General features: G+C 44.4%; 1 protein-coding gene across 1 annotated transcript; it reads left to right on the top strand.

The window, feature by feature from the left end:
* The first annotated feature begins 12,416 nt into the window (after positions 1-12,416).
* LOC135707451 (uncharacterized) lies at positions 12,417-16,581 on the top strand. Its single transcript, XM_065229271.1, has 4 exons — positions 12,417-13,210; positions 13,560-14,421; positions 14,489-15,295; positions 15,355-16,581. Exons 1-4 carry the CDS (start codon positions 12,417-12,419, stop codon positions 16,579-16,581), a joined length of 3,690 nt encoding a protein of 1,229 aa, XP_065085343.1.
* The last annotated feature ends 467 nt before the right edge of the window (positions 16,582-17,048 follow it).

The raw sequence follows: 17,048 nt of genomic DNA, 5'->3' as shown, positions 1-17,048 counted from the left end.
CCTTGAATTCCGCAGTGACCAGGAACCCAAAATAGGTTCACTTGGTTTTGGCAGGCCAATTTTTGCAGTGACATTGCACACTCCCATGCAAGTTTAGAATAACATGTAGCTGATTTCAAAGCATTTAGTGCTGCTGGGCTATCAGACACAATGCAGATATTCAAATGTCTATAATTTCTACGCAAGCCAATTTTAGAACATTCAATCATTACTTCGACTTCTGCTTGGAACACGGTAGGCCAGTAGCCCATAGATATTGAGATATCTATTTCTGAACCTGTTACCCTTACTCCTACCCGATTATCCAATCTAGAGCCATCTGAATAAAGGACAATTGATCCTGGACGAATGTTTGGTCCCTCATTTCCCACAAATCACGATATTTTTTCTTCATCCAATCTCCATTTTGTATCAAAAGAGAATCAATATTGAAAATTATTAGAATGCTCATATGTCCTCTTAGATCACCTTCAAGGAAGTGCTGTGACCGTCGGATCGTTAATGCACTCCATTAGGCTTCTAATTGAATAATTTGATGCAGCGGAAGCGGATAAAGTAGAGCATCTAGTGCCCACCTTGATGTGCTGCTCATGGAACCAGTTATTGAGAGAGGGGCTAGTCTTTGCAGCTTCCCCAGTTTCATCTGAGCTGATTTTTCATTGGTTTTAGGCCACCAAACCAATGGTGCATAGGTTGTTCTGGATCTTACAATCGTCAAATAAATCCAGTGGGTAGTTTTTGGTTTTAGTCCCCATTTCCTACCAAAAGTTTTTTTTTTTACTTATCCAAAGAGCATGACTTGCTCTAGATGCAAATTCCAATTTACCGTATGCGTGATAATGTTTGCACCATTGAGCAATGTCAAAATAAAAAAAATCTCGAAATTTCGTTTTCGAGTTTTTTTGATTTATTCAAAGGGGGGATGTTTCTCAGAGTCTCAAACTATGTTAATCATCGATCGAGTTTCCACTTGCTGCAATTACGGCCTCCACATGCTTCCGGAATGAACGGCAGGTTCTAATAATGTAAAGGGTGATACGGTCAAAATTTGGTCAAGGGAAAACGCGTGTAAATCGGTGAAATCGTTTATTTAAAAAATCAAATTAAATTTCTTTTTCAAGTTCAAGTAGTATAAAAGTCAGGAAAAATATTCAGTTAGGCTTCCGCTTTTCCAAATCCGAATTGCCGGGCCTTACGCTTGACCCCTGCCATCAGATTTTGTACAGCCACCTTGTCCACCTTCTTCGCCGCAGAAAGCCAGTTTGCCTTGAACTGCTGCTCGCCCTTAGCAGTTTTTTTGGTCTTCTTTAGGTTCCGCTTGACAATAGCCCAGTATTTCTCAATTGGGCGGAGCTCTGGCGTGTTGGGAGGGTTCTTGTCCTTGGGAACCACCTGCACGTTGTTGGCGGCGTACCACTCCATGGCCTTTTTACCGTAATGGCAAGATGCCAAATCCGGCCAAAACAGTACGGAACAACCGTGTTTCTTCAGGAAAGGCAGCAGACGTTTATTCAAACACTCTTTCACGTAAATTTCTTGGTTGACAGTCCCGGAAGCTATGAAAATGCTGCTTTTCAAGCCACAGGTACAGATGGCTTGCCAAACCAGATATTTCTTTGCGAACTTTGACAGTTTCATGTGCTTGAAAACATCTGCTACCTTTCCCCTTCCTTTTGCCGTATAAAACTCCTGTCCCGGAAGCTGCTTGTAGTCGGCTTTGACGTAGGTTTCGTCGTCCATTACCACGCAGTCAAACTTCGTCAGCATCGTCGTATACAGCCTCCGGGATCGCGCTTTGGCCGTCGTATTTTGTTTATCATCGCGATTTGGAGTCACTACCTTCTTGTAAGTCGATAGTCCGGCTCGTTTTTTGGCTCGATGCACGGTTGTAGACGATACACCCAGCTTATTTGCGGCATCTCGGAGAGAGAGGTTAGGGTTTCGCTTGAAACTACCGGCAACTCTCTTTGTCGTCTCAGCGGCTTCCGGTTTTCGATTTCCCCCCGATCCAGACTTCCTGGCTGTCGACAAACGTTCCCCAAACACTTTAATTACATTTGTAACGGTTGATTTGGCAACTTTTAGCGATTTTGCCAACTTTGCGTGCGAGTAGCTCGGATTTTCGCGATGCGCGAGCAAAATTTTGATACGCTGCTCTTCTTGCTTGGACGGCATTTTGACAACTGAAGAGTGAATTCCAAAATCAAAATAGGAGCAACATTCTACACACACACACCTTCAAAATGAGGGGTGTTCAGGTTTTTTAAATGCAAAATTGAAAGAAATACGTCAAGTTGATATTGACCAAATTTTGACCGTATCACCCTTTATTCTGTTTATCGGTTTGGTTAGGCGCTTTCCTTACCATGAAGACGAACCAGACGGAATATTTGACCATCTTGGCCACGTCCCGCATCGAAAGGTTCGGATTGCGCTTGAAGTAATCCCTCACGTTCACGGAATCGGTCGTCTTCGCTTTTCTTCCGCTGCCAGCTCGCCGCTGGGTCGTCTGGGTACCCTTGAACGATTTTACCACACGGGACACGGTCGAATTGTCGATTCCAAACTGTTTCGCAATCGACCTGTGGGACTGGCCTGGATTTTCCACAACTGCTCCCATAATTTTTTGTCGAAGCTCTTCTTGCTTGGATCCATCTCGATAACCACTTGACAGATTTTAACGAGATTATGAACATGTAAACATTACACTCTAAACTAGTTTAACTTAAAATTTCTCAATTTTAACCCATGCAATAAAAAGTTATAATAAGTGTTGCATTTTTATCGAGCGCAATCTTTAGTAGTAAAATTATGTGTTTTTGTTGATTATGATTGTATTCATTTTACATTTCAATTGATTAGCCTATCAGGCTCTTCATCTTTTTTTAATTGGATATTCTTATTTAATATTTGCGTTTTTCAACCAATTTACACAATTCCCCTTGTATTTGATTTGAATTCAAAATTTTGATAACCTACACGGATAGAAATCTTTTTATACCTTTTGGCAAATTTCTATTGCTGATAATTCATATACTGTATAAGTTAACTAATAAGCAGACGCCTTGCAAAAATTGAATGAAAATCATGTGTCAGATAAAATGTTTAAGCGGTCACACATACCTTTTATGAATTCTTATAGGACCTATGTGGTTTGCCTTATGGAATGTGCGTCGTCTAATTAAGTGGGATTTTGGGTCTATTTTGACCCCCCCCCCCCCCCCCTTAGTTTTTAATTGTTTATCTCAAAATTTATCGAGCACCCCTCGTACCGTACTCGTTTACGGGAAGGATGATTTGCTCTCAGACAGCAAGCCAGAGTGCAGAGTGGATCTCCTGTTGATGAGCGGATACAAGGATCTCATCAAGATGCTACATTCTGTTTTCGTTTTGTCAGCGTGTTCCCTGAAAAGCAGTGTAAGGCCAAGGCCAAGGTATTTTCAAATGGGATAAGTGTGGGAGATTTAAAATGAGAAAATATGATGACCTAGGTATAAACGTGATCTTCCAGCTGTTGAAATAATCAGAAAGGACATCCAGTCTTCACTGAAGTTTGGCGGTCAGAGCTCCGGATGCTTGCTTGTTAAACTGATGTTGAAGGCATCCGATGTGATGCCATTCAGAGAGAATTGGAATGTGCTGTCCAAGAGATAGTTTTTTATGATCTTCACAAGGAAGATTGGAACACCGCATCGCTGCAAATTATAGATCAGGCCATCGTGCCAGACATTATCGAACGCTTTTTCAACGTCCAACAATGCCATGGCAGATTGTTTGGACTTGTTCCGTCTGAGAATGTTTGTCACTCGAGTCAGCTGGTGAACAGTCGAGCGACCTTTACGGAAGCCGAACTGTTCTTTGAGCGACAAGTTGTTTTCATTGGCAGATGCTTACATAGATAACCCCGAGAGAAGGCTGATGGGTTGGTAATATGAGGGAGAGGGCGCAACAAGTTAAATGCTCGTGAGCTTATTTAAAAGCGTTTTGACGTATGATTACGTCTTTCTGCAACATATTGGGGGTGTAATTTCAAAAAACCATAATCGACCGCGCTACGAAAAGTGGTCAGGTTTTGACCACTTATAACACTGTCAATAGCGGATGGATTTTAATTCCAAACAAGCCAATCGATTGGAAAATTTTCTACGAATCTGTTTAAATGAACACTTCATCAATTTTCAATACGTCACTATTGAAAATTACACAAATGCTCAACTGTTGCAATAGTGATCAAAATCATTACCAAATGCCTGTAAAAAGCGCTTTCCCTAAGACAGATTTCAAATTGAATTCCATCCGGTCTCACCGAACTTACTTACTTGCTTACCCAAGTAACCAAAAGTTCTGATAAAAGGCTATTTATGGCTTAAGCACCTTGGTTGAAGGTGGTCTATAGAATTCTAAGCAGCCTCATTTTTAAGTCGTTATAAGAACTTGAAAGTTCCGGTGCCATAATTGAAGAGCATTCTAAGCAGCCTCTGGCGGAACTTGAACGGAACATTTTAGAAAATAAATTAAAAAAGGTTTTTGTCCTCTACACCAATTCTATATTTAGTTCGCACTTTCATGAAAGTTATTTCTAAAGGCAGGTATTAATGTGTATTGATTTATCAGCATTAGTAGTAGTTGAAACTAATGTTCTGCCCGACAACAACTCAGCAGCACGAGACTCCTTGAACTGTGTCTCAGAGTTGGCGCACTACTGGGCAAACTGGAGGGGCTACGCGGATGAAAAGACACTCAAGCTTTCAATTAAACTGAAACACAACGCGGATCAATTTAAACACTGTATTTCTCCAATTACCGATAGTGTGGATTGTGTGGTGTTGTGTTCGATTTTCTTGGCACATACCCTTGATGACGATGGCGACTACGACGACTGCAGACCAGCGAGCGCTCGCTGTGGTTCCGGAAAGATCCTTAAAGGCCGATCTTGTCGGCAAGATGGCGGTACCACCGCTCGGTGAAATTGCGGTACAATTCCGACAATGGCGGACGAAGCGAGGCTGACCGAACGTCGGCCGTAGTGCGATGGCGGGTTGGTTTTACCGGGCTGGTATAGCGGTTTGTGGAGATGGTTCCGATGCACAGGCGCTTCCTTCTGACGAAGCCGGTCGACTTCGGCAAGGCCGCCCTCTGTCGAACCGGGAAGGGAAATTCTCCTTGGTGTTTAGGGCCTTCAGCCCGAGGACAATGTCCTTTACGATTAGGTCAAGGTAACTAAATGTCACCTAGACCGTAGCGTGCAATGGCGGTCTTTGACTCGCCAACCAGAAAACCAATTGATTGGTTGAAAAGAAAAGGTCCTAGCGAGGAGGTAACATCCATTAGTGCCTGGACCAATTTAGAGGATGACTTGGACTTTACCTGAATCAGCTGAATTGGTGATTTCCACTGCACCTTGATTCACTACTCGCACTGTATTCTGTTAAAATGTATTCCACAGACACTTCTGGTCTACACGCTCGCCTGAGATAAAGTGAACGATGGCCGTTCTCTAAGCATCGCAGAACCCTTCAGCTCATCACCCGTGACTCCGTGTCACCATTTTGCCGCGGCCATGCGCGCCTTATTCAGCAGTTGGCCGTTAAGCATGGTCGTGTCGTCTGCCCAGTGGGTTTCACCGCAAGTGTTACACAAGTTTATTTGAATGCTCGATCAAATGGTGCATATTTAAAATATTGTATTGAACCTTTGTAACAGAACGGTTACATAGTAATGGAGCTGTTGGAAGAATTAAACCCAGTCCTTCTGCGTGAGAGTCTCAGCACGAACCACTACGTCATCTGAAATATATTAAAGTGAGTCCCGCCTATTGTTGGAGTTTTCTGAGCCAGCTGACTAACTTGAATACGAAACACAAAACCTTGATGAATTTAAATTGGTGTTTGCCCGCATGGTTTACAATCACGCTTGTGGCGCAGTGGTTAGCAATCGTAGATCACATGCCGCGTACACGGGTTCAAGTCCAGGTAATTACTTTTTAATTTTTTTTTTTGATTTTTAGATAGAATGTTGCATAAATATAAGAATTATGATTTATTCGGGCCACTGATTATTTCATATTTACGTACATTAAATTTTGTTACAAAAAAAGATTTGTGCGGATTGCTTCATGTGGCTTGAAAGTTCTGTCGGAACTTTATTTGAACTTTATGAAACTTGGAAGTGTTGAATGCGGAACTTTTGGTTACTTGGGTATTCAATCACCGTGTGTGGTGGTGTAAGGTCGGTCGTCATCAGCGACTGTCCTGTCGGCGCGTTGCGTTGAACATTGTTCTTCAGTACACAACAAAAAGCTGCCCACAAGCACAGCCCACATAGCATCCATTCACCAAAGAAGTGAGCTGCTATACAGCCTATGGGATTTTCACTAATAGGGGCTGTGGTGGATTATCTCATTTGTTTCAATATATAGAGCTATACTGTCTAGGACAAAGTTGTTGTGCTGGGATAGACCAACAAGCTTGTGTCATTGAATTCAGGTTTAATTGGGAACTACGCCACTAGAGGCGTTTCACTTTTATGTTACGTATGACGGGCGCTATATAATATGGATCATAAAGGGTGATACGGTCAAAATTTGGTCAATATCAACTTGACGTATTTCTTTCAATTTTGCATTTAAAAAACCTGAACACCCCTCATTTTGAAGGTGTGTGTGTGTGTAGAATGTTGCTCCTATTTTGATTTTGGAATTCACTCTTCAGTTGTCAAAATGCCGTCCAAGCAAGAAGAGCAGCGTATCAAAAATTTTCTCGTGCATCGCGAAAATCCGAGCTACTCGCACAAAGTTGGCAAAATCGCTAAAAGTTGCCAAATCAACCGTTACAAATGTAATTAAAGTGTTTGGGGAACGTTTGTCGACAGCCAGAAAGTCTGGATCGGGGGGAAATCGAAAACCGGAAGCCGCTGAGACGACAAAGAGAGTTGCCGATAGTTTCAAGCGAAACCCTAACCTCTCTCTCCGAGATGCCGCAAATAAGCTGGGTGTATCGTCTACAACCGTGCATCGAGCCAAAAAACGAGCCGGACTATCGACTTACAAGAAGGTAGTGACTCCAAATCGCGATGATAAACAAAATACGACGGCCAAAGCGCGATCCCGGAGGCTGTACACGACGATGCTGACGAAGTTTGACTGCGTGGTAATGGATGACGAAACCTACGTCAAAGCCGACTACAAGCAGCTTCCGGGACAAGAGTTTTATACGGCAAAAGGAAGGGGAAGGGTAGCAGATGTTTTCAAGCACATGAAACTGTCAAAGTTCGCAAAGAAATATCTGGTTTGGCAAGCCATCTGTACCTGTGGCTTGAAAAGCAGCATTTTCATAGCTTCCGGGACTGTCAACCAAGAAATTTACGTGAAAGAGTGTTTGAATAAACGTCTGCTGCCTTTCCTGAAGAAACACGGTTGTTCCGTACTGTTTTGGCCGGATTTGGCATCTTGCCATTACGGTAAAAAGGCCATGGAGTGGTACGCCGCCAACAACGTGCAGGTGGTTCCCAAGGACAAGAACCCTCCCAACACGCCAGAGCTCCACCCAATTGAGAAATACTGGGCTATTGTCAAGCGGAACCTAAAGAAGACCAAAAAAACTGCTAAGGGCGAGCAGCAGTTCAAGGCAAACTGGCTTTCTGCGGCGAAGAAGGTGGACAAGGTGGCTGTACAAAATCTGATGGCAAGGGTCAAGCGTAAGGCCCGGCAATTCGGATTTGGAAAAGCGGAAGCCTAACTGAATATTTTTCCTGAATTTTATACTAATTGAACTTGAAAAAGAAATTTAATTTGATTTTTTAAATAAACGATTTCACCGATTTACACGCGTTTTCCCTTGACCAAATTTTGACCGTATCACCCTTTAGGTCCAACATAGAATATTTCGTGATAATGGCCATATAGATAGTTACTGAACTAAAATGACAACCATCCGAAAGGACTTGGTCACTTGAACAACTTTGCTGAAGTCAGTAACTTTCTATATGACCAGGATCACGAAATATTCTATGTTGTACCTATGATCCATATATTATAGCGCCCGTCATAAGTAACATAAAAGTGAAGCGTGACGTAGTTCCCAACTAAACCTGAATCCAATGACATAAGCTTGTTAGTCTATCCCAGCACAACAACTTTGTCCTAGACAGTATAGCTCTATATATTGAAACAAATGAGATAATCCACCACAGCCCCTATTAGTGAAAATCCTATAAGCTGTGGGTATCCTTATTAGCGGTTGCTTATTCACGCCCCCGTTACATTGGCAATAAGGATTCCTGACTTTACTTAGTATCGGAAGTAGTGCGCATTATAGCGTTTCATTGTGCGATTCAAACGCACGTCTTCCGATGCTATGTATAACGTTTAGAAAGAGAGTAAAATCGATTTTCGCTAGTGGGTGTTTACAGTTTTCAACTGTAGCGAAAATAGTACTATTTATTGAAATCAAATTGATGTCCCATAACCATAAAAAAGCTAAGAAAAGTATTTTCACAATGCGTCCAAAAAGTTTGATGTTCCGTACAGCGTTTTAAAGATGGAGTTAAGCCTTTTGTAAAAAATACATTTTTACAATGCTTTTTATAACTGTAACCTATTTGAAAATATTTAAAAGCAAAGAATCGGGCAAGTTTGAATGGATGGATTTTTAAAGAATAATGAGCATATAAATTATTTTTGATTTAGTCTTTACTATATCATGCATCCTAATACCATATTATGTCTCAAGGATTTGATTAGTTCTTAATAATACTTAAGTGTTGACAGAATCTCTAACCAGCGATTACGCGGACTGTCAATTTAATAGATAACGTTCACCATAGCCGGTCTAACTCCAGACGAATCTAGAATCACACTACCGTTCATACTGGCGACATTGCTCTGATGAGACAACGAAACCCTACCCCTAAGCTCCTCCCCTTTTCCTATCCTTCGACAATGTACCCCTCTAACCTCGGGTAAGCTGCGAGTATTCGGCCCAACTCCTACTAGACTTAAAATTAAGTGAATTTTATTACAAACAAAGAACAATGAATTATCGGCGCCGTAAAACTAACGCGATGTAATAAGCGAACTACATTAAAAAAGTGTCTATGGATTTTAATACTCTTAAAGTTTGAATTTTTTCTTAACCTTTGTTATAAAAAAAAACGGGCAAGAAAATTTTAAAATATTTGGGATGCTATTTTTTTTTAAATATTTTAACTTAAAATAAATGTATAAGTTTTGTTTATTTTTCCCAGAGAGACATTAATTTTCTCTAAAACTTTGTCTCAAACGTCATTTCCATCAGAAATGCCGTTTCCACACTTATTTTTTTTTTATTATTTGATGCCATTTTGGTAATTTAACATTGGATCAATAGCCGAATTTTTGCAAAAATGTGAATCATTGTCCATAACAAACAATTACGCAAAGTGTCATACAAACCGGAGAAGATCGATAAAAAAATTGTTCCGCTATTTTGCCTGGAAGTGCTCAAATGAAGCTATGAATACCATATTTTTCAAGAAGACCCCACAAATATTGTTCCAAAGTTCGAGTGATAGGAAACTGATTCATTCCATAACGGAAGCTCAGATAGGAAAACAAAATCAATCTTCCTGTAATCATCTGTAGCTGAAATCCAATACTGTCAAATGTTTCAATTTATCCAGTCACATTTATTTTATTTATCAACCCATCTCTGGTTGCAAATGAATCACAAACTCATTACCGTTCCGGCCGGTTTTTAAACCATGACAGGATATCTATCCATTTGCTGTCAGATTCACGCAAAAAGTGATTAAAATGTGGGTACAATTTTGCCCGGTCCACGTAATGGACTGGCCAAACCAAACTTATCAAACCATTAATCTACTGACCGATCGTTGTGAGCAAAAACAGCTAATCTCGCAAACGGAACGCAGCCGGTAGCATCATCGGAAAGTTAGATTGGGAAAAGTACTGATCCCCTATTAAGTACCAACAAATGTCTGGTTCTTGACAAAAAAAAAAACAGTATGCCATATTTAACCCTTATCACTCTCTATCAAGACAGCACAACCTTCGAGGAGGTTAGTAAAAAAAATAAAGAAACATTTTCGGATACATACACTCTCTGTCACGGAGCAGCTCACTAGCCAGCAGAATGGACACGGTCTCGAAATTGCCATTCTAGTGCTCGTTACTGCTGAACCCGATGCTGTTGCTTTTCGTTTTCTTCTTCTTTCACTCACACATAGTTCGATAAAAAACAAAAGGCAGCTACCCGTCGAAGACCGACCCGTCGGAAAATGGAGTCATTTCCCACCGTCAACAACAGAAAACAAAACTTTTCAAAACCGTTAGTTAGACTTTGTCCTTCTTGTTCCTGGTCCTACGACTGACGGTGCTGTGCAAAGGCGTGAAGCATTGAACAGAATACCCGTTTGTGGAAGATCTCGGTACATCAGTGACCTTTTTCCCTCCGGTGTTCTATATATCGACGGGGGAAGTGTCCCCTTTTTTTCGCACCATGTTTCATCCGATACGGCTCTCAAAGCTATTTCCAAAGTGATGCGATTAGGACGGTGGGTAGCCGAGAAGGGAGCGGGAAGTGTTTTGGACCTTTTTCCGGTGTGCACATCACATACATATACACACAACAGCTCGTCGAGATGAAATTGTGATCCTGTTCATCGCCATCAACCGGGAGCGTTGAGTGAATCCGAATCCGGTCGGTCGCCACATCATCACACCACCGCGCTGTGCCGCCCTTTGGTAGGTGGCTAATGGTGTCACTAACAAAGCAGAAAAGAAAAACGGTTCCCAAGGATGTGGTGATAAAATTAAATTATCTCCACTTCTGTCCGGCCCTGACGCGGAAGAGCCAAACTCGGCATAGGACACACATAGGAAAATGTTTCAAGGAGCATGTTGCGCCGTAAGCCGAAAACAGGTTCCCTTTCGCGCTGGCGTTCCTTGGCTTGTATTTGGAGATCTCACGAGATTCGGGATTATATTTAGACATCACTTGGAGGTGGGGATCAAACGCTCGCTTGGCAGGTGGTTATTAATAGACACTTTGGAGATTGTTTATAAGATGCAATAACCGTTACGGAGGACATTTGTAGATTGCTCAACTGGCGAAGGATTAATGGGTGGAAGTAAAGGGGGCTTCATCCTGTTAAACAATGTAATCCCGAAAACGTAATGCCGTCAATGCAGCTTGACTGGAAGCAAGCACATCGTTTGCATTAAAGGAGTCTTAGTAATGGAAAATTGTCTCTCTACTTCTCTCACCGAGCCGAAGTGCCAGTATACTCACACTACCAGTGTCTGATCTCCCTCGATCACCGGTCAGCTGTGTAGTCAGTGATGCCACATATACAGATTTATCTGTAATCATACAGATTTTTTCTAATATTTTGAAACAGATATCTGTATATACAGACTACAGATTTTTTCAAAAATATACAGATTTTTCAGATATTGCAAGGGGCAATCAACTCTGCACACTGTGCCGAAACACAGCATGACACACTGTTCGGCACATTAAGACACACTTTGACAAGTAGGACACAAACAATATAATACAAAACGGTATCACTGTTGAGTGTTGACATTTTGCCAATCGTTTCTAAGGTTTACTACTCGGGTCAATACTTTGTTTACTCACAAATGAAACTAGTGAGAGGATGTCATACATAAAACTGGTGATACACGGATTAAATCAAGAAGTTGTAGACGACAAACGGATACCCATTTCATCTAGAACAGCTTCTACCAGGGCCTAACTTCAATTAAGTTCATCTATGTACCCTATGGCCGAAACGGCAGTCAAGACAGCTGAAACAGGTTTACTCTAGAGACGATTCCTTTTTGATAGAGGATTAAATCATTGTTAAAAATGCCCGATGGTTGCCTTTGATGATAAATTCTAACGGCCACACCAACAATTTTATCAATATCAAGCAAATGGATCCCAACTATACAACGGGGATGGAGAACTGACAGTTCAACGAAGGCGGAAACGGTAATTGTTTTTGGTCAGTCATTGTCTTGACTTGACAATTTACCTACAAACCTTACTTACGTAGCAGAAAGCAGAGGCAGAAATAATTGTACGTCCGGAGCGCATTTTTCGCAGAACAGGAGCAGAAACTAAATCTGTAAATATGCGTTAGTTATCTAATTTCCTTGATTAATAAAATTAATTAATTTCTAGTTTGAGCTGATTCAAACGGACGACGATCAGATGGTGGCCTGCGACGATTGCGGATCCTAGTTCCACTTTGGTTGCGTGGGGGAATCACCCGGTGTAGAGAACCGCGAGTTCCGATGTATGGCCTGTTTCGCAAAGAGGGAGAAAAAGGGGAAAAGTTCTGGGAGCGCTAGCGTGACGGGGCTTACGCCGAACCCGTTACCTCTGCCGAGCCTCTTAGGGGATGATGGAATGTCGGTTGCGTGGAGTGCCAGCAAGCGTTCCACATCGCGTTTGGAATTGGAAATGCACCGAATGAAAGAAGAACTGGCGATGAAGGAAAGGCAGTTGGAGGAAGACAAATTGATTCGCAAGAAGCAGTTGGAGATTGAGCAGGCACTGGCACTGAAGCAATTTGAGCAGGAAAAGGAGCTGCAGGAAAAGAGACTTGCTCAGGAGAGGGAGATGCTTCAAAAGCGACTGGCTAAGGAAGTGGAGTTTCAACAGAAGCAGCGTGCCTTGCAGGAAAAATTCCAGCGTAGCCGCTACGAGTTGATGGCCCTTGAATTAGGATGCGAAGACGGCGCAGTTGGTGGAGAGTTTCCGGACAACGATTTCGGACAAGTGGACCGTCAAAGAGTGCACGATTGGCTTAAACATCACTTCAACCCTTTATCGAAACCAGTGGATACCAACAAGAAGGTGAATAAAAACCCGGCACCACTCAACCCGGTACCTCTCGTACCACGAAGCAAATCGACTCCAGATGGATCCGAAACGCCGAAAGATTCGGCGGTGGTGATGACCGGGTCTAATGAGGAGAGATCATCCGCGTCGACTGTCGCTTCCCGTGATGGGCCGGGGCCTACCAAGGCGCAGCGGGCGGCACGGCAAGTATTATCAAAGAGGTTACCCATGTTCAGTGGAAGAATTGAGGAATGGCCACTCTTCTACTCTAGCTTTATCAACTCGACGGAAGCTTGTGGATTTAGTCATGTTGAGAATCTCGTCCGTCTCCGAGAGTGCCTGAAGGGACAAGCCCTAGAGTCCGTACGCAGTCGTCTAAAACATGCCAAATTTCGTGCCACAAGTGATACACACGCTCCGCATTCTGTACGGTAGACCTGAGCAGCTAATCCATGCGCTGTTAAATAAAGTCAGGAAAGTGGACTCGCCGAGGGCAGATCGTCTTGAAACGTTTATTCGATTCGGGATGGCGGTCCAAGAGCTGTGCGACCATTAAGAAGCAGCTGACCTACGGGATCACTTGGTGAATCCCGTCCTACTCCAGGAACTCGTCAAGAAGCTTCCCACAGGGATTAAAAGGAAGTGGGTGCAGTATCGGAGATTAACAAATCGTGTGACTCTTCGAACATTTGCTGATTTTACGTCCAGAATAGTAGCGGAGGCCAGCGAAGTTATTCTCGTCGTCGAGCCGAAGGCAATGGCACCTCACAAGGGAGATAAACCGAAGCCAAAGGAGAAAGGATTTGTCCACACACATAGTGATGCTAGCGATCCAGTCGTGAAATACACAATTCACTGTCGAATCTGCAAGCAGGAAGGTCATCGTGTCAGAAATTGCGACGAGTTTCGGCAAATGAACTGCGCAGAGCGTTTGAAATTGAAGGAGCAGTACAAGTTGTGCGAACGGTGCCTCAATGACAACGAAGGGTGGTGTACGTTCAAAATAACGTGCAACATTGGGACGTGCCGTGAACATCACCATCCGTTAGTACACCGTGAGGTAATTCAGCGAACGCCGATTTGTCCTTCCACGGAACAGCATCACGCCCACAACGCTGAGCAGCGCTGGGTGATTTTCAGGATAGTTCCGATCACACTTCACTATCGCCAACGGTCGGTATCAACGTTCGCCTACTTGGACGAGGGGTCGTCTATGACGCTCTTGGAAGAGAGTCTCGTCGATGAGCTAAAGACCTGCGGGCGGTCGCAGCCACTAACGCTGCAGTGGACCGGCAATATCGTACGTCAAGAGGTGGGTTCTATGTGCCTTTCACTGCAGGTATCAGGAAGCGAGGCGTGTCATTTGAACGAAGCTCGTACGGTGAAGAAGCTGTACCTTCCGAGACAGCGCATCGACTTCAAGAAGATCGTCAGCGAATATCATCACCTGCAGGGATTGTATAGAGCCGACCATCTAGGAGAGCAACCGCGGGTTCTTATCGGTCTAAATAACATCCACTTGCTGGCACCGCTAGAGTCTCGTATTGGTAATATCAACGAACCAATCGTGGTTAGGTCTCCCCTGGGCTGGACGATATACGGACCAAGGGGTGACACGCACATCGGAGGGTTTCTAGGCTGCCACCAGTGACACGAACAAGGAACTGCACGACGTGATGCGCGAGTACTTCGCCGTGGAAGAAGTTGCTATTACGGTGAGTCAGCTACCAGAATCTGAAGAAGTTCGTCGAGCCAAGGATCTGTTGCAGAGCACAACTGTGCGTGTTGACGGACGTTTCGAGACGGGCTTGCTTTGGAAGCAGGACGATTTTGAGCTTCCAGACAGCTACCCAATGGCGGTGAACCGGTTGTGCAGTTTTGAGCGACGCCTTAAGAAAAAACAGACAAAACAGTACGCGCATAAGATGACGGAAGAGGAGATGGCAGTAGCGGACCCGAGGAAGATCTGGTACCTACCCCTCAGCGTTGTCATAAACCCGAAGAAGCCAGGGAAGGTGCGCCTGGTGTGGGACGCGGCAGCCCAAGTGAAAGGTACGTCGCTAAATTCCATGCTACTCACTGGACCGGATCTTTTGACTGTGTTACCAGCGGTCATTCAGCAGTTTCGGGAACGACCGGTGGCATTCAAAGCGGACATACGCGAGATGTACCACCAATATCGGATTCGAAAAGCTGACAAGCATGCGCAGTGCTTCCTTTTCCGGACGGATACTTCGTCCAAACCAGATGTGTACGTTATGGATGAGGGCACTTTTGGCGCGGCCTGCTCACCCGCATCTGCCCAATATGTAAAAAACTTGAATGCCTCCCAACATGCGGATCGATTCCCGGACGCAACAAAGGCTATAGTTCGTCGGCACTATGTCGACGACTATCTCGAGAGTGCCGATACGGTGGAAGAAGCCATTACTCGGGCAAAGGAGGTTCGATACGTGCATGCTCAAGGCGGATTTGAGCTCCACAGCTGGGTCTCGAATTACAGATTATTCATGCGAGAACTTGGAGAAAAGGAAGCGGAGTGCCATTGCAAGCCGGCAATGATGGCGCGACTGAGCGCGTTCTGGGAATTATATGGTGCCCGCAGGAAGATGTCTTTACTTTCTCGACCAACCTGCGAGACGATTTGCTACCGTATCTCATCGATGCACAATGGCCGACGAAGCGGATTGCCCTCCGCTGTGTGATGAGCCTATTCGACCCGCTTGGGTTCCTGCCGCCATTTACCATCCATGGGAAGATCCTGTTGCAGAGGTTGTGGTGCACTGGTTGCGAATGGGATCAAGACATCGACGACGAATGCTATGCAAGGTGGTCTCAGTGGATATTCAAACTACCCCTCATCGAAGACGTGAAAATCCCGCAATGCTATCTTCAAGGAGCTCCTCCGGAGGCCTATGATACACTGCTTCATGTGTTCGTTGACGCCAGCGAACAGGCGTATGGTGGAGTGGCTTTCTTCCGAGTTGTTACTGACGACGGGCCACGTTGCTCGCTGGCTATCGCCAGAACGAAGGTGGCCCCGCTGAAGCAGCTGTCCATCCCTCGCATGGAGCTACAGGGCGCAGTACTAGGAGCGAGGTTACTAAATTCGGTCGAAATCAATCACGAGCTGAAAGTGACGAAACGTGTACTCTGGACCGACTCACAGAATGTACTATCCTGGATCCGGTCCGATCAACGAAAGTATAAGCCGTTCGTCGCATTTAGAATCGGCGAAATCCTTTTGGAAACAAAAATCGACGAATGGCGCTGGGTGCCAACAAAGGATAACGTTGCGGATTTGCTCACCAAGTGGGACAAGGGACCTAGCTTGGATTCAGACGGACCCTGGTTTACTGGACCTCAGTTCCTACAGCTACCGGAGGAGATGTGGCCTGTACAGAGGCCACCGGCGCCGAATACAACGGAAGAACTTCGGGCATGCCACATGTTTCACACTGCGGTAGTAGAGGAGCCGATAATCAACGTAAACCGCTTTTCTCGGTGGAACGTTCTGTTGCGCACGATTTGCTGTGTCTACAGGTTCATCTCGAACTGCCGACGTCGGATTGCTCTAATGCCTATCGAAGTTATTCCAGACCTACCAGAGAGAACGCGAAATCTGGTGGGCTGCGCAGTGGATTGTACTATCGTTCCGCTGAAGCAGGAGGAATTTGAACTGGCGGAAATCGTCCTCTGGAAGATAGCACAACGTGAGTCGTTCGCCTGAGAAGTGGCGATCACCTTAAAAAACCGGCAGCTGCCATCGGAGAACTGGATTCCCATCGAGAAAAATAGTGACATCTATCGCTGCAAACCGTTCCTGGACGAGTGCGACGTGTTGCGGATGGACGGCAGAACGAAACTTGCTGATTTTATTCCGTATGATACAAGATTCCCCATCATCCAACCACGAGACCACGGAATCACCGCTCATTACCATCGGCGGTACGGACATGCCAACAGGGAAACAGTATTCAACGAAGTTCGCCAACGTTTCTACATCTCCAAGCTGCGAACCGGCGTGAAGCGGATGATGAAAAACTGCCAATGGTGCAAAGTCAACAAGAGTCGAGCACAAGTACCAACAATGGCACCTCCACCAGTTGAACTTGTCACACCCTTCCTGAAACCGTTCAGCCACGTAGGTATTGACTACTTCGGACCAGTGGGGGTGACTGTTGGACGTCGCGCCGA

Source organism: Ochlerotatus camptorhynchus, unplaced genomic scaffold (genome assembly GCF_037179485.1).
Source record: "Ochlerotatus camptorhynchus isolate MF236.1 unplaced genomic scaffold, CSIRO-AGI_Acam_v1.1 ptg000312l, whole genome shotgun sequence".
NCBI classification, from domain to species: domain Eukaryota; kingdom Metazoa; phylum Arthropoda; class Insecta; order Diptera; family Culicidae; genus Ochlerotatus; species Ochlerotatus camptorhynchus.
The sequence above is the reverse complement of the archived record's forward strand: the minus strand, read 5'-3'. Positions and strand labels throughout refer to the sequence as shown.

Bases quoted from the DNA above. Each gene is read 5' to 3' on its own strand.
- LOC135707451 (XM_065229271.1), top strand. From the start codon at position 12,417: ATGTCGGTTGCGTGGAGTGCCAGCAAGCGTTCCACATCGCGTTTGGAA. The intron at 13,211-13,559 runs GTCCGTACGCAG...TTTTACGTCCAG, and splicing joins CTGAAGGGACAAGCCCTAGA to AATAGTAGCGGAGGCCAGCG. The intron at 14,422-14,488 runs GTTAGGTCTCCC...GAGGGTTTCTAG, and splicing joins ATATCAACGAACCAATCGTG to GCTGCCACCAGTGACACGAA.